Here is a 27,734-nt window from a genome sequence, read left to right as displayed (position 1 = left end):
CAGAAATAAATAAATGTTGAAATGAATACACAAATAAATAAATAAAAGAATAAATGCATACATAAATGCATAAATAAATATGGAAATAAATACATCAATGTATAAATAAATAAATAAAAGTCGAAAATAAAACAGAACACACGTTATTATATATCTTTCATTTATTTCTACATTTACGCGACATACATTTATTTATTTATTTATGTATTTATGTGTCCGTATGCTAATGAGGTGGGCGGTCCTAACCTCAGTCTGAAGCAGGATTGGTTACAGGAGTGTGTGATCATTTCTGGCAGAGGGCTCTACTACTAACGCCTGGATAACCGCGCTGATTCGAATGCAGGAGCTTTACTGTTTAGCCCTTATCTTTATACATCCATGGTTTATCCACAGTTGTAAGGTTTATTTATGGATATTGATTTAAGAGCCATTGGAGATCATTTACGATCATTAGCGGACCATTTAGAGAACGGAGAACCAAAAGATTATGTCCAGTTTCGTGTGGAACGATGTATAGAGGACTTGGCTCAGCTCGACATGATGTGACTTGCCACAAATCTATTGCTTCTGCCTGGCTCCAACAATTGGCGAATCCTGCTTCAGACTGAGGTTAGGACCGCCCACCTCATTAGCATACGGACACATAAATACATAAATAAATAAATGTATGTCGCGTAAATGTAGAAATAAATGAAAGATATATAATAATAACGTGTGTTCTGTTTTATTTTCGACATTTATTTATTTATACATTGATGTATTTATTTCCATATTTATTTATGCATTTATTCTTTTATTTATTTATTTGTGTATTCATTTCAACATTTATTTATTTCTGTATTTATTTCGTCATTTATTTATTCCTGTATTTATTTATTTATTTACGTATTTATTTATTTATTCCTGTATTTATGTACGTAATTTATTTATTCCTGTATTTCTTCATACATTTATTTATTTATACTTAAGTCATGTTCCGTCCTCCATACACCGCATTATCACTTTTGCTGCGTTCAGACCGGACGCGATGCGATGTTTGGGGGCGGCGCGATTACATGTAAAGTCAATGCAGAGACGCGATCAGAGCGAATTCGCTCCGACGGCGCGCATGAAGCGGTGGACGCGGCGCGAATCACGCGATTAAAAGGGGGCCGCGTCAAACGCGAGAGTTCAATTTGTTCAACTCGGGCGTCAAATTCACGTGACGCGTTCTCGCGGAAGCCAATCAGCGGTGAGGATTTCAGCCTGCCGTCACTGACGTTCAACCAGAAAACATCAGCCATTAACTGTTAGCAGTTAGCACACAGAGATCACAGCTCCTCATATCTGTTCAGAAACTGTACAAAAGTTAAACAAGAACAAACCACAGACTGTGTCATGGCGAATACAGTCGCTGGTTTATTTATGTCTGTAGGCCGTTGTTATGAGTGTGGAATGAGCATATACAACGTTAGCTTAGCCTGGTCGACCCAATCTCCATTCAGAAAACAAGCATTTTAAAAGGTTTTTCGCCTGCCGTCTTGTCTGCAGACTTGTCAAGCATTAATTCATGGTTTTTACTAACCGGTATCAGTATGTTGTTACGTCGGCATAATTTAGAAACGTGTATTACAATTTAATCACGGTAAAATATGTTCATTTTGTGGTAGTTGTAGCTCCCGAGCCAGCGCGTCTTGTTTGAATGATGCGAGTAAACACAGCTGGCAGCCGCGGTGAAACTTGAGCGACTAGAGCGATGCGATAGGAGCGTTTAGAGCGAAGCGAATATTCGCATCGCGTCCGGTGTGAACGTAGCATTATTATTTAGTGAAGCTTTTTATTAACTGCTTACACTAAAATGCTAACTCAAAAATAGTAAGTCAAAATAATAATGTATTGATTTGTTTAGTGAACTTTTTGGCGTTGCAGTTACAACTCTCCGTCAACAGATCGTCCATCTGTTGGCGGAGAGTTGTAACTGCAACGCCAAAAAGTCGTTTTTCAGCACCCCCCCTCCCGCGTCCCTGTCCTCAAGTACAGTCGCAAAAACCATCGGACGCTATGATGAAACTGGCTCTCATGAGGACCCCCCCCCTCCCCGGGAAATGAAGAGCAAGAGTTGCCTCTGCTGCAGAGGATAAATACATCAGAGTTACCAGCCTCAGGAACCGCACATTAAAGCACCTCAGATTAGAGCCCACATAAATGATCACAGAGCTCAAGTAGCAGACAATCTCAACATCCACTGTTCAGAGGAGACTGCGTGAATCAGGCCTACATGGTTCAATTGCTGCAAATATCCACTACTGAGGATGAACAACAAGAAGAAGAGAATTGTTTGGGCCAAGTAACACAAGGATTGGACATTAGACCAGTGGAAATCTGTACTTTGGTCTGATGAGTCCAAATTTGAGATGTTTGGCTCCATGTCTTTGTGAGACGCAGAGAAGGTGCGCGGATGGTTTCTGCATGTGTGGTTCCCACCCTGAAGCATGGAGGAGGAAGTGTGATGGTGGTGGTGGGGGGTGGCTTTGCTGGTGACACTGTTGGAGATTTATTCAGAATGCAAGGGAGATTTATTCAGAATGCAAGGCATACTTAACCAGCATGGCTACCACAGCATTCTGCAGTATAGCTAGCAAAATATAAATCATGTTCTGGATTCTTTAACACTTTTTTGTTTACTAGATAATATATTATTTTATAGTTTTGATGTCTTCAGTACAATGTAGAACAAATTTTAAATAAATGAAAAACATAAGGTGTGTCCAAACTTTTGACTGGTACTGCATACATGTCATTGATACAGAGGTGATAGCCAGAAATCACTTATTTTAAAACATATTTTATTAAATGATTAGATGTATAATATAAAATCAATATTTCACAAAAAAGAGCAAGTCAATTCACATTTATCAGTGTGTGACCTCACATTCGCCTAATTTTAAAATAATTTGACCTATTCATCCATTCCCATGTATATGATATGCACATGCATTAATACATTGTGTAATACTGAAAAACATGCATGTATAGTATACAATGTGTACTTCAAGGAAAACATTAACACAGAATAACTTCAAAACCTCACATTTGAGATTACTAGTTTGTGTACAAAGTTAATATTAAAAACACACTGTTTTTTTATTTAGCATGACATTACAAAAAAAATGTCTGCCAAATACATTCGTGGGGCTAAGATAGCTTTATTGACCATTATGCATATTACTGTTTTTTTTTTTTTAAATCCTTCCGGGCACACTATAGCATATTATGTTGTACACATTAGCTGGGAATGTGGATGTATTAGTCACCTTCACAACGGCCCACTTCCAAAGCGACCCCTTCACCTTTCCACTCTGTGACGGCTAGAACTCCCTACATAGTCTCACTTATTGAATGAGCTGTAGGGTGTGGCATACTTCACAACAAAACTGTTTTGTTTTTTCTAGGACATCAAATACCTGGTGTTAAAATACCTTTTAAAGCTTATTTGTGTCATTAAAAATAGCAGTTGATAACAAGTGACCATATTAGACTACTAAACATCATAAAGCTAAACATGTGGGTTCATGTCACCATGTGAAGTTTGTATATAACTTTACGTTAGCTTTTTACTTCTGGTAATTGCAATAACGCTTTTGAAAGAGTGGTGTTAATATGTGCATATTATACCACTGAACAAAATGTCTAAGCATCATAAGCATGTGTTGGCCACAGATCTTATTTTCTGCGATATTCTTCAATCCAATGGAAAAATCCCATTGGACTACAAAAATACGTCAACAATGCACTGCTCTATAACTTCCACTCCACACTAGTGGATTTGGAATGGCACTTTATTTGGCAGACCCTCCACACGGAAACGGATTAGAAGCTGGTAGGGGCCACATTGGAATTGAGCCACATCTCCTCCTATTTGCCTGGAAGTTTCTAGCCATGGAGTCCTTTTTCTCTTCTTAGTCCCCTTCACTTCCCACAGAGTCATGCCTTTTTGCCGTTATCTCCATCCGAGCCTCATAAATAGCCCACTGCAGAGCAGCTCCGGATGGTAACTTAGTAAACCCGTCCTCTGATATATGATTTATCTTCAGGTAATGCCCCGGCCCGTGCAGAGCCACTCCATGGAGGTGGGAGAAAAGCAGCTGTAAATCGCGTGTCAATATGTAGTGAGAAACTAGCCTCAGTTCGGTGGGGATGTCAGTTTCATCGGAATAATCAAAAATGGCCGCCATGTATTTGGACAAGTCCTGGCCTCTGGCTTTGGCGTGGCCCACTTCCTCTCCAATAACTTTAACTGCAGCTTTAGAGCAGAAGGCGTTAGAGCCATAGTGGAGTCCTTCGTCTGCCCCGTCATCTTCATCGCCCTCTGAAGGCTTACTCCTGCGGTTCAGGCCCCAGGAACATATCACCAAGATGAAGTCACTCTCCCGGATCTGCCGGCAGTGCCAGGCCATGCCGCCCTCCTCAGCCACGCTCAGAGAGTCCCACAGGTCCAGGCACACCTGAGGAGTAATACCATAATAATATATTGTCAGATTAAGTCTGAACTTGTTGTTCCATCACAGCAATTACAATCGCAACATCAACAACGAATTTTTTTTTACAATCACTCGAAACAATCGAGTGGTAGAGGAATGAGTCATAAAAAGTACACATTTTCCCCCTTGCAGGCTCCCAGGTCTGGAAAGGTTTTGAATGTCTTTGTAGTTAGATTACTGAGTTAAAGTTGTGTTGTACAAAATAGAGTAAATACCACTGGGAATCTAGGAAGACCAAAAAATAACAGTGTCCTCAAACTGATTGGATAACCCATTTAACCACACAAATTAAACTAAATAATGGACAATATTATCATAGGCTTTGTTAGATGTTAAAAAAGAATGTCCAGAAATGTCTACTTTTTATTATTACCATGACTTGTGCATCTCTTTAAAACAGTTTATTTGCTTTTATATTTCCGTGTTAAAAACTGCCATAAAATAATATTATTTTTCCACTTTCACTGAGATTAGTTTTTAAACCAAGGTAGTCCAGATCATAACTATAAAAAGTTCACACATTTTGAAAAGTGTTAACCCTATGCCAGTTTGTTAACATAATGAAATTGTTGATTTTGGAGAAAGAATCATTCAAAATGAATAATTTTCTGTAAACTAACATCCAGGGATATGTTTTATTTTCACATATGGTTATGTTTAGTAAAATGTGAGTGGATCCGTTGCATCAAACATTGCAGTACTCCATAATACACCAGCAATTACTGTAGTGGAAACCAAGACAATTGCAGTTATTAGTACTATAGGACAATATTAGAAAATGTCAATCTGGTAGAAAATAGTAAAAACTAACATTATACTGAACAGCTGAGGATGGAAAAATGTATGCTTTATGCATTTTCACCACCAAAATGATAAAAAAGAAAAATGTTTCTACTATTTTTAGCCATTTTCTAATGTTTTCCTTTGGTGCAAATGCAGTTATTGTAAGTCCCATTGGAAGAGGGTTAGGGTTCAAATGTGTGTGTCTAACCCTAACCCTGGAAAAAAAGCATCTTCTAAATGTACTGGAAAGCCGTGTAGTGTCGTGTCCTCTATACCTGAGTGGCCATGTGCTGCTGTATGAAGGCCCCTAACTGCATGACGGCTTTAACATGGGCGGGGCCGTCACAGCTGCTGTAGCAAATCAGAAGACGAGGAGGGGTCGGCCTGTTTCTGGGCAGAGGCATCACTCCCTCTTGAGTGCCGCTCTCTTCTTGCTGCCTTATTATATCTGAACGGATGACAACAATAAATCTGGCATGACTAAAAAAAAACACATTTTATTTGACCTTAAATTAGCATCCAGCAATGCAAAAAAGTTCTTGGTTTGTCTTTGCACCTGGTTTAATGTACACTTTCTTCATCTGCAGCCTGGTCTTCCAGATGAGAGCAGCCACTAGGACTACAAATATGACTGCCACAGACAGGCCCAGTGGAAGCATCAGAGCCAATGAGGGACTCACAGAGTGAGGTGTTGAAACTGCTGAGGATGGGAGAGTTATAGAAACATGATCATTCAGTCAAACTGACAAATCAAGGCAGAGATTGATTTAGCTTGAATTGAAATTGAACAACCCACAGGAAAGCATAACAGATACGAACACAGCAGCAACAAAACTGCCTCCCCTACCTTTGAGGAAGTGCAACACCTGAACATTGAAGGTTTTCCTTACTGCGTCCATTTGGTCAGCTGCAATCTGTGACACAGGAAATGTTGAGCGAGTTTTATTATTGACCTTGGAATTAGCAGTTTGATAAAGAATATTAAAGAGGCCCTGTTATGCTTCTTGGGGGTTTCCCTTTTTGTGCATGTAAATGGTCTGCAGAGGCTAGAATCGGAGGGAGTTCCTCACGCACACATCAAATATGGTGATACATTCCATAAAAAAAGTTTTTTAAAAGCCAGAAGTGGAACTAAAGTTACAATTATTTTGTCAAACTACAAGAAATGTTCTTTTAAGACAACGAAAACAAAAGAATATTTAAAATAGCATAGCCCAAATAAAATAATTGTTTAAATTCTGGTATTTTAAAATCACTTATTAAATCAAAGTAACACAAAACAATAGCCCATTTATATTTTTTTATACTGCACACCCTCCACAAACACCTTGAAAAGCCACAAGCCCATGCCAGGCTTTTGTTTGCTGACTTTTCTTCAGCATTTAACACAATGCAGCCGCATCTCCTGGTAGAGAGCCTATTATGTCATTTTAAACTGCCCGATCAACTTGTTTTATGGATTTTAAACTTTCTAACTAATAGAGAGCAGAAGGTGTCTGTCAATGGACGCCTCTCTGACTCTGTCATCACTTCCACAGGCTCGCCTCAAGGATGTGTTCTTTCGCCCCTACTTTTTATAATGTACACTGATAAATGCAGGAGCATGCAAGACAACAGCTACTTGGTTAAATTCTCTGATGATACCGCCCTCTTGTCCCTCCTTAGCGGCTCAGAATCAGGCCACGAGTGTGCTCTTGCCAATTTTATTTCCTGGTGTTATGACACATTGAGAGCCTTATTTGTTTTTCTTTTATCTGCTGGTTCCATAGCCTTACACTGAAAGACAGGAACAGCCTGAACAGCATTGTTAAAACCTGCTCCAAGATCATCGGCGTGAAACAGAGAGACTTAAATTCCTTCTGTAACCAACAGATTCTGCGGAAAGCAGAGAGCATTCTGAACTCTCCAGGTCATGTTCTTTCACATGAATTTCGTCTGTTGCCTTCAGGGCGTAGATATGCTCTACCTGATCAAAGGACTAATCGCTTTTCTAAATCATTCATCAAACTTTTAAATTCTTGAAAAGGCTTTTAACTTGATTATTTATTTATTTATTTATTATTGTGATGCTTTGAACTATTTATAGTGTAAATTGGAATTATCCATATCTGTGCTCCCGGGTGTATCTGTGTGTTTTCTTCCTGTATGTTCCTGCCTGTGTACATGACATAAGCTGCTGCTCATAACCAATTGCTCCTTGCGGGATTAATAAAGTTGTTGATTGATTGATTGATTGATATTTAGCAATAATTGAAGTACATTTGTCTATGTTTGTTTGTATTTTTGCAGATCTGTTTTATATTTGCAATATAAACACATCTTTATTAACTTACAAAACGTTTTTAAATTGTAAAGTATTGTTAAATTACAACAAATCTACATCTATAGGTGTCATAATAATTAGATTTTACCTCACAAGTGTAATTGGTTCCTTCTTGAAGGTCATTCATCTGAAAGCTGTGGTGAGTCTGGTTTTTCTTGAAATTCTACGGGAATTATTAAGGTAAAACGGTTATCAAAAAAGTCTACAAATCAATCCACAGAAGCAAGGTATTAATGATTAATGCATTAAATAAAACATGAATCTAAAGCTGTGGACTGACAGGAGAGATGTCGGTGTATTTCTTCATGCTGTTAGCGTAACACAGGGAGAAGTAGCTCCTGATGCCCAGCTGTGGAGGAGCCAGGTTAAAGGTCACGGTGATGGCTGTCCCTTCCTGTTGCACCTCGATGTGTTTGGGGTACCAATCTATAACCACACATGTCAAAATAATCATATTGAGAAATATTTACAAGATGCCTCCAAACTACAGTTATTGAACAATGTGAAACGTTTTCTCTCACCTTTTTTGCACTTCTCAAGACCATTCTTTTCCGCACATGCTGCAAAATCATGACATGCGCATTATTATTCACATAACGCATACAAAGAGATGGAATTTAATTAAAAACCAGCAGCTAAACACAGAGAGTGAAACCAACAAGAAAGTAATAAAAACATAAATAAAATCATATGGAAAGGGCATTAGCACGTTAAATGTGTTGGAACGCTAGCCAATAGAAGCGCAAGTGTTACATGATATAAACGCTGCAAACTGATATTTGCTGGGTCCAGGCTCAAGGGCATATGGCACTCTCAACTCTTTCCAGGACATGCCGGGGCCCTGCCTGCCTGTAGCTTTGCCGATATCTGTGTTGATAGGTAATAGATTAAGAGCGGTGAATCATCTTAGAAACAGGAAGCACTCAAACGTTTGTGTGAGTTTATCTAATTTAGCAGTGATTCCATGTCAGCCACAGCTTGTTATAAAAAACATGACTGATAGTGTGTTTAACAAACTTAAACTAGCTTTATTAAATGTCGGGTCTTTGGCAGGAAAAACATTTTTAATCAATGATTTTATCACTGAGCACAATCTCGATTTTATGTTTTTAACAGAAACTTGGATTGAACAAAATAACAGTGCAGCTGTTCTTATCGAATCAACCCCTCCCAACTTTAGTTTTATGAGTCAGGAAAGAATGCATAAGAAAGGGGGTGGAGTTGCTATTCTGTTCAATGATTCCATTCAATGCAGGAAGACATCGTATGGAAACTTTGATTCTTTTGAATATGTGGCCCTTCAGCTGAAATGCTCCTCTCGAGCTCTGTTCCTAAATATCTATAGACCACCCAAATACTGTGCAAGCTTTTTTGATGACTTTACTGAATTGCTGTCTATAGTGTGTATTGACTTTGACCGTCTAGTCATTGTTGGTGATTTTAACATCCATGTTGACAACCCCCAGGACAGAGGGGCTAAAGAACTGTTTTGTGTTCTTGATAGCTATGGACTGACTCAGCATGTGACGGAGCCCACGCACAATAAGGGGCACACTCTGGACTTAATTATCTCAAAGGGTCTGAATATCTCTAAGGTTGTGGTGACTGATGTTGCACTCTGACCATTCCTGTGTTTTCTTTGAGAGCTCTATTTCTGTTCACAAAAATGTTCAAAAAGAGGTAACCACAAAGCGATATTTAACTGAAAACACTAGGGAAATGTTTACTCAGAATTTTTCTTCCACACTTGCCCCTGCTAACAGCTCAGTAAATGAGCTAGTAGATCATTTTAATTCAAAAATTAAAAATGTTATAGATGCCATTGCTCCAACTAGGGTAAAGGAAGTGTCTGGCAAGAAAATATCTCCATGGAGAAAGGCCATGAGCATGAAAACAGAAAAAAGAGAATGTCGAAAAGCTGAACGCAGGTGGCGAAAAACAAATCTCCAGGTTCACTTTGAAATCTATAAAGAGAGACTTGGCCTTTATAATTTGGAATTGAAAAACGCACGACAATCGTTCTTCTCTGACATCATTACCAAAAACAAAAACAACGCACGTGCCTTGTTTGCTACCGTCGACAGACTAACTAACCCCCCAGTGTCAGTAGCCTCTGAATTTCTATCCACCAGGGCGTGCAATGATTTTGCCTCCTTCTTCACTGACAAAATTCAGAAAATCAGACAAGCAGTCAGTGCCTCTGCATCAGGAACAGCAAATGTGTTGTCTCTGTGTCCACTTAACATCAATTCAGACATCATGACATAATTCCATCAGATTAATGATACAAACCTAGAGGACATTATTCAACTTCTGAAATCCTCCTCCTGCTGCCTTGATATTATTCCAACAGGATTTTTTAAAGATGTTTTGCCTTGCATGGCCTCAGATCTACTTCATATAGTAAACAAATCTCTTCACTCAGGTATTTTCCACAGGCCCTGAAAACTGCAGTCATTAAACCGCTCTTAAAAAAGAATAATCTAGATGCTTCAGTAATGAACAATTACAGGCCCATATCAAACCTGCCATTTCTAGGTAAAATCATTGAAAAAGTTGTTTTTCAACAGTTGAGTAATTTCTTGCATTTAAATAGCTGTTTGGATGTGTTCCAGTCAGGCTTTCGTCCAAACCACAGCACTGAGACTGCTCTTGTAAAGGTCTTTAATGACATCCACTTAAACACAGACAGTGGCAGAACTTCAGTGTTAGTATTATTAGATCTCAGTGCTGCGTTTGACACTGTTGACCACAGCATATTACTAGACCGACTGGAAAACTGGGTGGGACTTTCGGAAACAGTTCTGAATTGGTTTGAATCCTACTTAAAGGACAGAAACAACTTTGTTTCTATAGGTAAATACACATCTGAGTTGACAAATATGACATGTGGGGTTCCTCAAGGCTCCATCTTGGGGCCTCTTCTCTTTAACATCTACATGCTACCACTGGCTCAGATAATGAAAAACAACAAAATAAGTTACCATAGCTATGCAGATGACACACAAATGTACGTAACAATTTCACCAGGAGACTATGCTCCAATTCAAACACTGAGTAAGTGCATTGAACAAATCAATGACTGGATGTGTCAGAACTTTCTCCAATTAAACAAAGATAAAACTGAGGTAATGGTTTTTGGAGCCAAGTCAGAACGTATAAAAGTTAGCGCTGAGCTTCAGTGTGCAATGTTCAAAACAACAGATAAAGCCAGAAATCTATTGGCTAGCACTCCAACACGTTGTGCGTGATGTATACAAGTGGTTGAGTGATTAGAACAGAGCTGGCCAGCTAACCAATCAGATAAGACTGGACTCTGGTTTCAGACAGAGGGTGAAATAAGTTGTTTCAGCCCAGGCAGTATGAGAAAAATAAAGACCTTTTTGAACATTAAAGCATGGAAACATGTCACAGTAGAGGCACAAAATACAATTACGAACATGAACATTTGCATATTACATCATCTTTAAGATGATTACTAGATTTTAAGTTGGTAACACCACAACTAAAGACGTCGCTTATGGCCACTACCAAATAGGAGGCAGCAGTAAATTACAGTTTAAGACAGTCAACTTCACAAAAACCGTGGGAGGTCCTGAATCATACTGTCATAAATAACTATTGTAAATTGTAGGCTGAAGTGTGCAGTAGATTGTGAGATTAGCTGCGGACAGGCAGGCACACGCCCAAACACAATACAACAAGGACGGGTTTGGAAGGTTGTCCTTAGGCAGCGAACGCTCTTTAAACTGCAGGGATAGTTTCCTTGTGCCTTCTGAGATCAAATCTGGCTTAAAGGGGTCTTACAGCGTGAGGAGAAGTTCCTGCTGCGGTAGAACCTCTCCCACTCCTCAGGCACCGGCAGGGCCATGACAGTAACAGCATACTGGGACCCCAGGGGGAGGCCGGGGAAAGGGTCCGACTTGTACACCTGCAGAGTGAAGTAAAGGTCATGATGTTGGTTTCATCCAACACGCTACACAAACTTCTCTGATAAGTGGAGTTTTGGCATGTTAATGGTTGAGGAGAATGTGATCTTAAACTTTTCAACTTTATTACCCCTTGTATTTGTAAGTGCCTATCTTTGTATGGTGGTGGGGGAAAGGTGATTGAGCATTTGGTTTAATGATGAAAGCTTTTGCATTTGGACTTCTTTGAAAGAAAGACAGATTTGTATTAATCCCCGAGGAGAAATTCAGGGTTTCACATTTGTTGACATACCCACGACCACATGCACAGGGGGTTTAATCCCTTGTGTAATGGTTCTTTGTAAGGGCCCAGGAGGTGAACTGGCACTTCTCCAGCTACCAGTCCACGATCCGTATTTCTTTGGTCTGATCTGGACTTGAACCATCGACCCTACGGTTCTGAGCCATGTCCCGACAGACACATTCTAATTTCTACTAAGTTTGAGGGAATTTATTGCATGATTTTTGTTTGTTGCTACTGTGCTAATTTTCATAAAATTGGTGGAAGGATGTAGCATGGGAACTACATTTAGGATCAGATTTCAAATCACATGGCAGATACACAATTATCTTTTGGCAATTTTGTCAACATTTGACATGCAGGGGAGAAATCTCCCAGTTCCTATAGTTTTTATGAAAAGAATACTAGTAGTACAGTAAAGTTGTGCAAAAACAGTGCACAGCTTATTAGCTATAAGCTCATTTACATCTGTATTCCAAGCCCCCAGGAAGTGTGCCGGCCGTGAAGGCAGATTTTTGGAATGGCCTTAGTGGCCAAACGGTGGTAATAAAACTTCTGTGTTCGTCAGTGATGTCTTTTTGGCCCACAATGACTTACATTGGGAAAGAAACATCTGTAAATCAACATATAAAAACAATTATATATTATCTACCCAGTACGAAAACTGGGTTAATTTCCCTCTCCATTCATCTGACTGGGCAGAGAGGAAAACTCAAGTGCATGCTCTTTCAAGAAAAGACCCTTGATGAACCTACAGTTGCTTCATTTTGGACTCATGTGCCACTGAGCAACTTTCATAAAGGGATGAATGGGGCCCGCCTCCTGCGTTGTAACCTGTATCCCCGACCCCTTACTGTAAAAACAACTTGTTGGTTCAACACATTTGTATTTATTCTATGATGACCGCTCAACAAAATATATGCACCATAGACTGTATATATAAAGGTATGAACATAGTTGCACATGTTAAAGACTTTAAAGTAAATGGACAGCAATCTGTTGCCTTGTAATGTGCAATAATAACGAAAAATGTATTTCTCTCCATGTCAAAGCAAGGAAAAACTAATAATATGTAATCAGACTGGTCCCCTCTCCTGTCAGAAATGTATTTACATTGTTATCACTAACACCTGCTGCTATGGAGCCTGTGTGTCTACCTGAGCTAGTGTGGGATTCTGAACACCCATCTGCAATGTGCGTGAGGTCGTACAGGATGTGCTACGTCCTCAAGGACATTTTTCAATCCAAAAGGAGACATAAATAATTGGCTTTCTTTCTGCAAATTTTACAACCGTTGGATGACCTTTAGTGTAAAACCCACAGCTTTTTCGCATTAAGACATATTTTCAGATACTTTAGGGAGGATCATCAGGTCATCATTTTTCAAATAATGAAGGACACCGTGCACTTGTGTTTCTCCTATTGGGAATTATTTCATAAGAGTGGGGAAGTTTTATAATCAACTCACTGGTAAAAAAAAATTTACAAAATAAAGAGTGAGGAACATAATTAAAAACAAGTTATGAACAAACAGAAATAATTGTATCACAGCACCATAAAACAATAAAACATGAACAGTGATACCACTCAAATTAAAAGCCACATTTACAAGATAGGTCTTTAATTTACTTGCTGTTCTAAGATCTAATGGGAGGCTTTTCCACAGTTTGGGGACATACAAACAGAAAGCAGCCTCACCAGATGTCTGGTGAAATACTTTAGGTACTTCTAAAAGAAAGGCATTGGAGGATCTGAGTGTCCTTTCGTCAAAACGTCTAAATAGAAATATACAACATGGTACATTTTTGCACATAAAAATTGAATATTGCCTTCACATTTAAGGCATGCAATAAGGAATGTTTTGTTTTATATGTATAAAGTATGTTAAATGTTTTATTTTGGAAAAAGCACATGTATAGACAACATGAAAAACAAGTAAAGTCAATAAATAATACTTTAAAAAAACAATTGTAATTATTAAACTAGAAATCGTTGGTGCTTTAAATACAGAATCAAGTCAATCAATAGTAAATGTTTTAAAAAATTATATAAACATTATAATGTTTACTGGAAATAAGCTTGGAGCAATGTTGTTGGTAAAAGCCGTGGGAACTCTGTTTGTAACAAGAACTTGTTTTGTCAAAAACAACATACCAGAAAGAAAACGGTGAAAGCAAGAGGCCCTGCTTACCCTTTTGGATTGTGAAGCAGGCAGGGAGAGGTTACGGTGGAAGAGGAAGAGCTGACAGGCAAAACTTGACCCTCCCAGAGCCTGGAGTGACACCTGAAAGCCTCGCAGGAAGGCGATCCCTAAATCAAACACCAAACGGACAGAGTTAATTCAGCCTCACAGGGTCTCGATTACCCAACTTGCTTGTTGATACTTCATTGTCAAATATATGTGTGTTCTACAATGTGCTACCTGTTCAAGTCATGGTCAATTAATGTTCCAACAAGAACGTGTTCATCTGTCATACCAACAACAATGATCAAACAGGTTGTCTCATAATCTTTGAAGCATTCTCATAATGTGACACATCGTGTATCACCTTTCAGTACACTCAATCTATTTCACCTGAAATAAATGTTGCATGTCAAATCCTGACAAAAATTCCTTTAGGGGAAGGCAAGCACTTTGTGTCTAATATGATATATGAGTTTCAAAACTGCCTAGAGACTTCAAAAACGACTTCATGAATATTTAAAAATGTTTTGCCTTCCAGCTAATCAGAAGGCCTGTTGTGGTTTCAAACAAACAAAATGGTAAAATAAGCCTATGACAAACTGTAATATTATTTCTCAACATGCATTTACATTGTCAAACATCATAGGTTTAATTCACTGCACGGTTCAAATGGAATACAAATTGTTGACACTACCATAAGTTCTTTACAGAAATGGGCTTAGTCCATGTCAACCTACCATAGTGGCTGGGCTTCCAGGAGACAACTATGGTGTCAGATTCTGAGTTCGGTTCATTTACAAATTCAACCTCCACATTATTTGGACCGTGGACGTAGTGCCGACAGATTTGTGGGTCTTTTTTTCCTAGCAACTCAAAACATGGCCAGGGAATACAGCCTGAGGAGAAATAACAATGGATGAATACATGCCAAGTGAGGATACAAGTGTCTCAGATATTTTCAGTTAGGATTTTAAGTTAGCATACACTTCTGGAAATTATGTAATGTGAAAGATATGTAAGCAAGACTGTAGTTTGCAACCCTGCACAACGCTCTGTGAGGTTGTTATTGCTAGCGTTAGCATGCTAACATAACAACAAGAAACATTGACCTTGTTATTTTACATTGACCTATCATTATCGTGCTAACATTATCAACTTAGCATCAAACAAAGTATTTCTTAGCCTTATGGGACTATACAGTTATGTTGGTATTTGATCAGTATTGGATACAGACAATTTGGACCCGAGCATTGCTAGCTACTAGCTAAGTGAAAGTCTGGGCATCCCTAAAGTTACAATTAATATTACCATTCTTGCAGGACCTTACGGGCTCTATAGAATATGATTTATTGTATTTGTATTCCATCGAATAGTTGAGAGATTTAAGTCACCAACCAGCTAATGGACCAACCCAGTGGACAGAAGATACACCGTTAGCTTAGCTTAATTAATTAAAATGTGGTTTATCATTGCAAATAAAATAGGGTGAAGTTTAATTCATATCTAACATTATGCACAATTTGTTTTTAATCTATTACATACAGTAGACTGATGCACTTTGCTTTCCTATATTATTATCTGAGTGATGACAACTGGCAACATCCTTACTGGGTTAGGTAAGTATTAGGCTGGCCTTTGTTCAAACATAATAAGGGTTGCATTATACATATAATTATGTGAGTAGCTTTTGGTAAATGTCCTGCAGGGTAAATAGCTTGAGGTTAAAGCATCTTACTGCTGCAAAAAGCTGTTTCTGCAATTAGGTATAATATATACCTATATATATAATATATAATAGGCTTCAACAAAGTTTCCCACTGCATTCTTTGTATGTGTAGGCACTGGGTTCTCGTGCATCCCGACTTACTTCCAAACTCTTTAAAAGAGTTAAAGCCCAGAGCTGTCTTGACATCAGCTCTGGTTATTCTGCAGTATTCACATCCAGGTCCTCCCTGCAGGAGAGAAAGCAATAATGAATTCATACTGAGCACATTTAACTGCATTTCTTTTTTAATGCATATCGAACTCTGATTGCAAACAGTTTTATGTCAGGCGAACACCTTGACTAAATGAAGGTGAATAAAAACGTAGCATTATTACAGATGAACATTCGTACACCAACCAAAACAGATGACATAGGTTGACCTTAATTTAAACATCTCATTAGATTAGATCTATGGTCAACACAATTCCAGGAGTGCGTGTAAGGAGTATCGGGTCAAAGAAGCCAAGAACACACACTGCTTTCCCAAGTTGTTTTAAAGCAGAAACACACACTGAGCCATTACATTACATTACATTGCATTTAGCTGACGCTTTTATCCAAAGCGACTTACAATAAGTGCGTTCGTCCAACAAAATACAACTTGAAGAAAACAGAATCATAAAAGTACATCAGGTTTCATAGAGCAAAAACATTTCAAGTGCTACTCAACTGGCTTTAGAAAAGCCAGTCCTTTATTAGTATAAAATTGCTTCGTTAATAATTCTATCGCTCGAAGTGGAGTCGAAAGAGATGAGTTTTCAGTTTGCGCCGGAAGATGTGCAAGCTATCTGCCGTCCTGATGTCAATGGGGAGCTCATTCCACCATCCTGGAGCCAGGACAGCAAACCCACGTGTTTTTGCCGTTGGGAACTTGGGTCCCCCTCGCAGCGAGGGCGCAGCGAGTCGTTTGGCTGATACAGAGCGTAGTGCACGCGCTGGGGTGTACGGTTTAACCATGTCCTGGATGTACGAAGGGCCAGATCCATTCGCAGCATGGTAAGCAAGTACCAGTGTCTTGAAGTGGATTCTAGCAGTTACCGGAAGCCAGTGAAGCGAGCGTAGGAGCGGAGTAGTGTGGGAAAATGTAGGAAGGTTGAAGACCAGACGAGCCGCTGCATTCTGGATGAGCTGCAGAGGTCGGATGGCACATGCAGGTACACCAGCCAGGAGGGAGTTGCAGTAGTCTAGGCGTGAGATGACGAGAGCCTGGACCAGAACCTGAGTCGCTTTCTGTGTCAGCTGGGGATGTATCTTCCTGATGTTGTAAAGCGTGTATCTGCAGCAACGGGTTGTAGCAGCGATGTTTGCAGTGAAGGACAGGTTGTTATCTAGGGTCACACCCAGATTCCTTGCAGTCTGACTCGGGGAAACATCAGAGGTGCCAATGTTGATTGTTAGGTCAAGAGTGGGACAATCTTTTCCCGGAAGGAAGAGCAGCTCAGTCTTGTCAAGGTTGAGTTTGAGGTGATGAGCAGACATCCACAGAGAGATGTCAGCTAGACAAGCAGAGATGCGTGCGACGACCTGGGTCTCTGAGCGGGGAAAGGACAGAATTAATTGGGTGTCATCAGCATAGCAGTGGTAAGAAAAACCATGCGGGCTAATGACTGATCCGAGCGAGTTTGTGTACAGGGAGAAGAGGAGGGGACCAAGAACAGAGCCCTGAGGGACCCCTGTAGTTATAAGCTATAAGCTATAAGCTTTTAATAACATCATTACAATTAATTGTATTGGAAAGATTTAGTGTTGTTGATTGATTTGGCATCCTTGTCTTTTGAGATCATCGAATAGCCGGAGAGCTAATGCTAATTAAAAAGTAAGATTTATTGTTTGAATACCTGATAAATCAGTTTGGCAGAAAAGTATTGATGCCTTTAGCAATTTTGGCCTATGACGAGGTTGTGTTTTTTTAATGAATTAATTGTTGGGTTCTTTGAAAAAATACTGTCTTGGTTTTTATGATACTTGTAGGGAGAGTGAATCATTGGGCAAGGGGGAACCCGTTGAATTAAGGAGCAAATCTTTATCAATGGGCAAATACAAGCTTTCTTTTGCAGGGAAACAGCATTGGTGGAGGTCTAGGTTTACTGAGTGTTCATAGTGTGACCACTTTTTACTCTCCCCCTATTTTGTATAGTGTTTCTCTGTCTTTTCTGTAAAATAATCTTGAACCGAAGAGGAATGTCCGGAACAATGAGCCAGACAGTGGACCTGGTCTTGATTATAGGGTATAATCAGGGCCGCCCCTGGACAACTTTGGGCCCCAAGCGACATTGTGAGATGAGCCCCCCCCCCCCCCCCACCGACAGGAGTGAACACATTTTTTTTGGAAACAAAGTAGGCTACTTTGCAAATATAATTCCTGTTTATTATTATTATTATCAACAGAGTTACTTTTTTATACAGTGAGGTAAATGGTAAATGTGCATGTATGTCGTTCACTGTGCGTTTACAGGTGATACGTCTGCATTTCCTGCCAAATACTAGCCTCAAAAATATTCAAATACAATTAATGCAAATAAACTACTTCTACTAATAATAATAATCATAATCAATTCAATAATATAAATACCATATTATTTTATTATAATATAGTTGTAATGTAGTCAAGACAAAACATGCTTATGACATGCTCAAAAACTGATATTTCTTAAATCTGTATTCAAATGTAGTCAATTTGCTCGACAAAATATGTTTGTCTTTTTTGTTTTCCTGCGATGATGGTTCTTCAGGACTGCTTCTTAAGCTCTAATCACACTCTCGCAGACTTTTCCGGTGATTCTAAAGTAGATGACAATGTATTTGTGTCGTTTAAGAGGAAAAGATGCCTGGTTTTTGTTGTTATTACTGTCAGGAAATGTACAACCTAACCCTGGTCCGCCCAGTAGTAGTAGTCAGATCGCTACTCCTGCTGATTTTAAAGCTAGATCTGGGTTGGGTTTCATCCACTTGAATGTGCGCAGTCTGTTAGGTAAACTAGATTTTGTCCATATTTGGGCGAGCTCGACTGACGCTGACGTCACGTTTTATCAGAAACATGGCTAAATAAATCTATTTTGGCCTCTGTCATTGCCTTAAATGGTTATAATGTGTATCGTACCGACCGGCCTAATAAAGGTGGTGGCGTTGCCATTTATGTTAAGAATAAGTTCATTGTATCCACATTAGTTTCCAAATCTATCAGTAAGCAATTTGAATTTTTAGCCTTAAATATAGAAGTGGGCGGCAAAGGGTCAACAGGTCATGGTAGTGAGTTGTTACAGACCCCCCTCAGCTGTCAAAGACTCCTTGTCTTCACTAGCAAATCTTTTATCGCAACTAGACTACAAGGAAATAGTGCTACTTGGAGATTTTAACTGGGACTGGTTAACTACAGTGTCAGAGGATTTTAAAAACCTTTGTATCTCTTTAAATGTTACTCAGATTGTTGACAGTCCTACTCGCCCTAATATTAAGTCCCCAAATAAATCCTCCCTAATTGATCTTATTCTAACTAATATTCCCTATAAATACTCAGCTGTGGGAGTATTTGCGAATGATCTGAGTGACCACTGTGTTGTAGCCACAATTAGGGACACAAAAGTCCAAAAGGTTAAACCTCGTATTATCATCAAGAGAGACATGAAACATTTTGTGGAGCAGGGTTTTGTGCATGATCTGTTTGGGTTTGATTGGGGAAAAATCGATTTGTGTGCTGATGTTGAGACTGCATGGTCTTATTTGTATCTTGGTTTTATGGAAATTATAGATAGACATGCACCCCTGCGTACATTTAGAGTGAAGGGACGAGACAATCCTTGGTTTTCTGCTAATCTGTCCAGTCTCCTACATGAGAGAAACAAGGCCTGGGCAAAGGCTAGGAAATCAGGCTCAGAGGTAGAATGGCTGCGTTTTAGGCAGCTAAGAAATAGCTTCACTTCACATGTCAAAAGTGCTAAATCTAAGTATTATCTGTCAGTTACCACAAAGAACCTGAACAACCCTAGAACATTCTGGAAAGCCATAAAATCGATATCCACCGGTGATATCCGTAATGAGCTACCTCCGTGCCTTACCACAGTATCTGGCACTATATCGGACAGGGCCACCATGTTAAATTGTTTGAATGAGCATTTTGTATCCTGTGGCTCTCTGTTTCTAATTCTGCTTCTGTGAACACCACAGTCGGTGACTCTGAACAATGTGGTCTGGAAAACCCTTTCAGTTTTACTCCTTTTACTGTCAATGTTGTTCATGAAGCCTTATCCAAGATAGATCCTAAAAAGCGGGCTGGTCCGGACAACGCAGAACCTTTCTTTTTAAAGATAGCTGCAGATTTTATTGCTCCACCTCTCACTACTCTTTTTAACCTCTCTCTCAGCACGAACAAAATCCCAAAAGTATGGAAGTCAGCTTATGTCCTGCCACTACTAAAAGGAGGGGAGGCCACCTTATTAAACAATTATAGACCTATCTCTAAATTGTCAGTTCTGGCTAAGGTTCTTGAACGCTTAGTGAGTGAACAGGTAAAGGAGTTTTTATGTACAAATGACATCCTGTCTAAACATCAGTCAGGCTTCAGAAAGCAACATAGCACCATCACTACCACAATGAAAGTGGTGAATGATATTACGAGTATTTTAGATAATAAGCAGAGTTGTGCAGCTCTATTTGTTGACCTATCCAAAGCGTTTGATACCGTCGATCATCGCATTTTGAAGCAGAGGCTGGTCAGTATAGGCATGTCCAGCCATGCAGTGGGGTGGTTTGTAAACTACCTCTCTGAAAGGTCCCAATGTGTTCACTTTGATGGGCTGTCTTCTGAGTGGTTAAACATCACTAATGGTGTACCACAAGGTTCAGTTTTAGGTCCGCTATTATTCTCTATCTATATTAATAGTTTAGGTGAAAATGTCGAAGGAGCAACCTTACATTTTTATGCGGATGATACCGTGATGTACTGTGCAGGTCCCTCGATTAACGAGGCTGTTGTTAAATTACAGGCTGTTTTTAACATTATTCAGGCTCAGCTCTCTGAACTAAAGCTTCTTTTAAATGTTGAGAAAACCAAGGCAGAGATGGGGACTCGAGTTTGTGACTCGGACTCGAGTCGCACTTAAGTCGCACACACAGAGACTTCAGACTTGACTTGGACTCCTGCTCAAAAGACGTCGGACTCGACTTGGACTCGTGTTTTGGGACTCGTGAACAATCATTGTGTTTTCTATTTTTGGCGTATTAACATTGAGGAAACTCTGAAACGTCAGGTGCGCGCGCGCCTCTCGCACTACCTCATGGTAACACCATGGCGACCGGCGGCACACCTGCAGCTGTACCGCTTGTAATTAGGTTCAACTATAAAAACTTCGAACAAAACGCCGGCGGCACCAACAAAAGGAGCGCACACTGCAAAGTCTGCAATATTAAAATCAAGGATGCTGGTGCACCAACGTCAAATTTCATCAGGCACTTGAAAACTCACCCGGAGAGGTCAGTCACATTAACGCATATGGACGGTTAGCAAACATGTTTAGCTCAGCATCAGCTATGTAATGTTAACTTAGCTTGCTACTAGCTTTGTAACTGAATATTTGAAAAGATGAGTGAATGTTTGCTTGTCACACTTGTTTGCGTTGAGTGGCGTTGACATCCAACTCTTGACATGACATAAAAAAGGTCGGTAACGTTAATCATTACGTTCCGCTGCCACCATCTACTGGCTAACGTTAAACGTAGAAAAATACATAGTTACATACATAAATACATCTGTTGGTTTATAGGCAGGTTACAGGTTTATTGTTGACCACGTAACGTTAATGTTACAGGTTTATCAGGTTACCATTACACTGGGTTTGAGTGAGAGGATAGAGGAATATGTTTATTTATAGTAGACTTAAAAGATGTCATTAGAGACCCAGTGTAATTAAACAATACGGTTGCAAAGGTCACATTTTAACATTTTTGTCCACTGGCCAAATGGCTAGCCTAGTGAATGTTGAAATGTTACCAGCCACTCAATAGATTGCCATTGTTATTTGTGGCTGGTGCGTGCAACACACAGTACCAGCCACTTGCATGATTTACCAGCATTTGGCTGGTAAATGGTGTTAATGGTAGATATCTCTTTTGGAACAGGTCATGTTTTAATATCACCAGTTCAGTATATTTCAGATAATATTGCAGCATTATTTTTAGTTGCAAATGGCACAGAACAAATGTTTACTTTTAAGTACTTTTAACACAGTTTCCCTGCGGGGGATTAATAAAGTATTTGTGATACTGATTTCTGATTCTGAAGTGTTTTGCTTATAAGTTGTTTGCATTTAGCTAAAGTGTGATGTTGTTCCTCATATTGCATTGCAATAGCCTGTTTAAAGTGATCATATAACAAACAACTAATCAGTATTGATACTGTATGCTAATAGATATAGGAGTGATAATAATACAGTAAATGCTTTGAATTTCTTAGATATAGCTGTGCAGTATTCTTAACAGACTGGATAGCAGCAGACAATAGAAGGCTTATTACAACCAGAAGAGACATGAGACTCTTATTTTTTAGAGACTTGACTTGGACTCGTGACCAAAGACTTGAGAATTGACTTGCAAAAAAAGGCTTGTGAACATCTCTGAACCAAGGTAATGCTCTTTTCTAAAGCTAAAAATACACCAGAGACTGCTTTGGATATTGTAACTACGCAAGGAATACAACTTGAAGTGGTTACCTGTTACAAATACCTTGGTATCTGGCTTGATGATTGTCTCACTTTTAAATGTCATGTCAATAACCTGCTTAAAAAGCTGAGGGTTAGGCTAGGTTTCTTCTACAGGAACAAGTCCTGTTTCTCGCTTGAGGCCAGGAAAAGGCTAGTCACTGTGACCTTTTTACCTGTGCTGGACTATGGTGATTTGTTATATATGAATGCACCTGCCAATTACCTGAGCAAGTTAGATGCTGCGTATCACAGTGCACTGAGATTTTTGACAAATTGTAAAGCACTTACGCATCACTGTACCCTGTATACCAAGGCGGTTATGCAATCACTTACTGTACGGAGGCTCAGTCATTGGTACTTTTTCATTTACAAAGCCATGTTGGATAAACTACCATCTTATATCTGCTCCCTGATCTCTCTGCGAATTGAAAGTACTTATTGCCTGAGATCGCATGCTGTGGTTTTATTAAATGTGCCAAGTGCTAGGACTGTCTTAGGGAAGAAAGCTTTTAGATGTGCAGCTCCACTAACTTGGAACAGTCTGCAAAAAGAATGGACAATTACGAAGCTAGTACCACTACATGTTTTTAAAGCTCGGTTGGATGCTAACAAATCAGATGCTGTTGGTACCTGTACATGTGGTTAAATATGTAAATTGTAATCCCTGTACATTTTGCTGTATGATGTCCTTTTGTTGTTCTGTTGTTTATGTTTTTATGTCTTCTTGTGGAACCTACTGCTGCAGGTCTCCCTTGAAAAAGAGATCATTGATCTCAATGGGATTTTACCTGGATAAATAAAGGTTTTGAATTGAATGTAGTTCCCTCTGTCAGCAATGTATCAACAACTACACACACATTTCTATCAGTATTTCTCTGTGTTGTGGTTGACATGATGATGACTGTTAAGGGGAGAGGCTGAGCATCACCATGAAATGTGCAAATTGACATACAAATGAATAAAAGGGGAAAACATGCTCCATGTTTTTTATGCTGTAAACTTTAACTGTTTTGTAAGCCAACTAGACAGACAGTGTATCTCTCTTCCTCCTGTACATTAGCAGATAAAAGGCATAACATACTTGAATGAATGTTAAATAAAGGATGCTGGAAATAACTGCATCTCCATTAGCCTATATGCTCTGCAGAGACTGCCTTCTTCATGTCGTGAATTGCAGCTGATGTTTTAATATGGCAATTGGCAATTTGACTTATACAACATTCGCAAGTTGTACATTTGACTCATACAATAACCAACATTCGAGTGATGCTCTAGTTTCTTCATGTTTTTTCCCCTCTTGCTTGCTCCGGACTGAAACTGTCTTTTCACCGACATCTCTTCACCTGCACTAGTGACCGTATCAAAGCCGTGATTGGTCAGATGTCGATTCATTGCAACGGTGTCGGGTTACAGACGTGAGAACTGCATGGAGAACTGCGCACAGCAGCTGAGGCCCTCTGGACGGGGACCCCTTCGCAAGGCGGGGCCCCATGCAGTTTACGTGATTGGTCTGTAGGGAGGGGCAGCCCTGGGTATAATAAATCATGATATTGTAAAGAATATTGCTCTGTTTCTGACTGTTTCCATGTAATGCTCAATAATTAAAATATAGTTCCAATTCACAGGGTGTCGGGTTGTTGTTGTGAAACAAATGACTACAACCTGAACCGGTTTAAAAAAAGGAACACATCAAAGGCATTAGTCATCAACCCAATAGGATTTCTTGAAACCAGAATGTCTTAGTCAAACCGCATTGTAAGTACACACTTACGTAAAGCCCATTTGCCCTGCAGGTTTAGAGAGCATGACTAGAGAAACAGGTGGAGTAAATGAGAGAGGAAGAAACGCTATAGTAGGCAAGAGAGACAAAGAGTGTGTAAGCATGTTGGTTCAAACAATGGTAGTTAAACTGTCAGGTTGGTTAAAGGCCATCAGAATGTCTTTCGAGCCTAAATACAAACTTGCACGCAAGCTAAGAACTTAAATGTTCTTAGCTTGCGTGCCTTGAATGCTAAGAACATATGTTTTAGCATTCAAGGCACGAACTGGAAGCCCTCAGTTGGAATTCTCACAATGCAATAAACATAGGACAGATGTCTGAAGAGGCATATCGTCACAATCGAATAACATCGAACTTAGATCATCCAAAATCAGAAATAAAAAATGTGCATTCAGAGTTTTTAAGAATTTGCACAGCATACGACACCGTTTGTCGTAGGAACAAATTCCGCAAAAATGTCAGCAACCCCAGGCAGTGCAACAAAGGAAGTATCTCCCTCCAAGAACTGACATAAACGTTGTGTGTAAAACAACCTCACATTGTACCTCGGCCCACTCGAAGGTAAATAACTCTCGTCCAGAGGCATATGCAACTGGAGCAGCTGTAGCCCTGTGATAGTATCCTAATCCTACTGCCTGGAGCTACCCATCTGAGTCCATTTATGCATCATTCTGGCATTTCAAAGACAGCTGAGGTCCAAGCCACAACATGTCAGTCATTTAGCAGAGTATGCAGTTTTGCTCTCGTACATATTGCTGCTGTAAGAAAAATATGAAGAAAGAAGCTGTTTAGGCTAGGTTATAGGTTGTAGTATTTATAATTAATGACATACTTGAAACCAATCCGCTAGCGATTTGCAGAGGTGGGAGAAGTACTCAAATCTTGTACTGAAGTAGAAGTACCAGAATACTCTGGAATACTCTGTTACCAGTAAAATCCTGCATTCAAAATGTTACTCAAGTAAAAGTACCAAAGTATTAGCATCAAAATATACTTAAAGTACCAAAAGTAAAAAGTACTCATTGTGCAGGTTGGTCCATTTTAGAATAATATATATGATATTGTTTTATAATTATTGATCATCAAAGTGTTCTCAAAGTTGGTAAAGGTGCAGCTAGTTTGAATGACTTTGTATACTGCAGGGTAGCTTGCCTCTGAAGTGGAGTATAAGTAAACAAATGGAAATACTCAAGTAAAGTACAAATCTCTGAAAATGTTACTTAAGTACAGTACTTGAGTAAATGTACTTAGTTACTTTACACCTCTGGAAATATGGCCATGATTAAGCCTCTGGGGACAATGATCAATAGTCATGGGTCAGTGTTGGGAGGGTTACTTTCACGTCTGAATTAAAACAGAACACATGAACCAAAGAAAGTGAAAACCATAAAGCAGATTCAGGCAGTATAGATTCACACTGAAAGTATATTACAAAGAACAAATACAATCTGATCCTTTTACAACAAACATTATATACTCTTTTACATGTTTCAGTAACATTGTTATCCTGCTAGTAATCCCCACATTTTTGTATGTAACGGTAAAGGAATGCAGTTACCTTTTTTTGTTTCCTGATTACATAATCCTGTTACATGTACTCCGTTATTCCCCATGCCTGATGATTTAGCCTCTGGGGACAACGACCAATACTCTTTTAGACTGTGAGCGACTCTCTTATTGGAATACATCAAAGACCACTTACATGCCATACAACATTATATAACTAACTGTTATTCTACGGACGAAAAGCTTATTATTATTATTCCGCCGGTATTTTGGCCCTCTTCTCCTCCCGCATTGAACATCGCAGAAACTCTGTTCAAACATCAAAACTTTCAGCTCGGGAATCGATGGCTATTACTTTTCTCATTCATAACTTTCATAATTCAAGAGATACATCCCATAATACATCAAATGTTTAACATTGAAGTCAATCTTCCAACCCAGTCTCATAAAAAAAGTGTAATAACTACGTTGGTCCACAGCGTAGGACGTAGTATTTCTACAAAAACGCCTCTGAAATTGTAAAATCTCTACGTTTTTTTTCACCATTCATTCCAATGGCTGGCAATAATAATAATTGCATTATTGCATTATTGCAATAACAGGAAAACAAGATCTGCATATGAAACATGTTGTGCCTATCTAAAACAAATCAGGCTAAAGCAACTAAAATCTCTCAGCAGCAAAATACCTCGTCAGTTAAATGCCATTTTACGTTTCATTACTATACGATACAGTATTTATTATCATTATAGTAATACTATTTTGGCGATTAGATAAAATATAAATTATATTTGATGCAACTTTAGTAACATCCATGACTTTTCCAAAACTTTGGGAAAAATATTGTTTTCCAGAACTTTTCCGGGGCCTGGAATTAGCATTTTGAATTTCCATGACTTTTCCAGGTTCTTAATGACCGTAAGAACCCTGTAAATTGTTGAGAAAAATCGTTTTAACTGGACATAAAGGGGATGGAAAACTGGCATCTGAAGGGTAACAATTGAACATGTTCCTAGAGCTTTTAGATAAACGCAGTAGAGTAAACATCTAAAGCTCAAGCTTTTAGATACACACCCAAAAACTAGAGCTTTTAGATAAACGCAGTGGAGTAAAAATCTAAAAACTAAAGTTTTTAAATAAATATAAGAGTAAAAATCTAAAAGCTCTAGCTTATAAATATATACTTACAAACTAGAGCATTTAGATGAATACAGTAGAACACAACGTACACAATCTTGTTCATGTAGTTGAGTAGAAGTATAAAGCTGCAAAACATAGAAATATTAAAGTAGAGTGCAAGTACCTTAAATGTGTACTAAAGTATTTGGTAAACATTTGTAATTACATTCCCACACCGTGTACATCTCAGGTCAGCTGTGATGTTTTAAAAAAAAGTTGAAAATAGTTTCTTTCAATGAACAAGAGAAGGATGTAGACAGTGTATCCGCAACAGAAGACAATGCCGTCAACACATTAACACAACACACACACCTGAAGCGGAACGTGTGTAAACAAAACACAAAAGGTGGGATTATGCGCTTATACCTCTTTGATGCAGTCCAGGCTGCAGTCCTGAGGAGTGATGGCCCCCTCCTGAGCCCAGACATGCTGACAGGGAGCCGAAAAGAGAAACACAACAAGCGCTGCCGTCCACATGCTGCTAAAGCCCGCATGACATGGTCCAACTGCAAGCACCAGAGCTCAAAAACACACAGAGACAATAAACACGAAGCGTCTGGAGGAAGCAAGCGTTGGAAGTGTGTAGTGCGTGAGAGTAAGTGACAGCAAACCAGGGAGGAGGCGTCCAGGGGAGTGGTGTCTTCAGGCTACGGGGTGCAGCCAAGCCAACGAGCGTGTTTTAACAGCAGTGACGCTGCCAGACGTGTTCATTCTGTGCTGCAGGAGCAAGAGGTGAGCAGCCGGGGCCAAACATACCTCATCCAGAGTCGACTCTCGCAGGAATGAGAT

The 27,734-nt window shown here is 39.3% G+C and overlaps 1 protein-coding gene across 4 annotated transcripts; it reads right to left on the bottom strand.

Annotated features, from left to right (window-relative positions):
• Positions 1 to 2,808: 2,808 nt before the first annotated feature.
• On the bottom strand, positions 2,809 to 27,676 carry si:ch211-207e14.4 (interleukin-17 receptor D). Of its 4 annotated transcripts, none has more exons than XM_034196476.1 (12): positions 27,312 to 27,675; positions 15,888 to 15,972; positions 14,758 to 14,916; positions 14,027 to 14,145; positions 11,434 to 11,557; positions 8,148 to 8,186; positions 7,907 to 8,052; positions 7,715 to 7,789; positions 6,151 to 6,217; positions 5,860 to 6,000; positions 5,579 to 5,751; positions 2,809 to 4,484 (listed from the first exon to the last, which is right to left on the bottom strand). In XM_034196476.1, exons 1-12 carry the CDS (start codon positions 27,420 to 27,422, stop codon positions 3,939 to 3,941), a joined length of 1,785 nt encoding a protein of 594 aa, XP_034052367.1. In that variant the 5' UTR covers positions 27,423 to 27,675; the 3' UTR covers positions 2,809 to 3,938. The 4 variants fall into 4 exon arrangements, with proteins under 4 accessions (XP_034052367.1, XP_034052366.1, XP_034052368.1 ...); XM_034196475.1 differs by having other exon boundaries at positions 5,860 to 6,003; positions 27,312 to 27,674; XM_034196477.1 differs by lacking the exon at positions 7,715 to 7,789 and having other exon boundaries at positions 5,860 to 6,003; positions 27,312 to 27,676.
• Between the last annotated feature and the right edge of the window lie 58 nt (positions 27,677 to 27,734).

The sequence above is a fragment of the Gymnodraco acuticeps genome, unplaced genomic scaffold (genome assembly GCF_902827175.1).
Source record: "Gymnodraco acuticeps unplaced genomic scaffold, fGymAcu1.1, whole genome shotgun sequence".
In the NCBI taxonomy this organism is placed as follows: Eukaryota; Metazoa; Chordata; class Actinopteri; order Perciformes; family Bathydraconidae; genus Gymnodraco; species Gymnodraco acuticeps.
The sequence above is the reverse complement of the archived record's forward strand: the minus strand, read 5'-3'. Positions and strand labels throughout refer to the sequence as shown.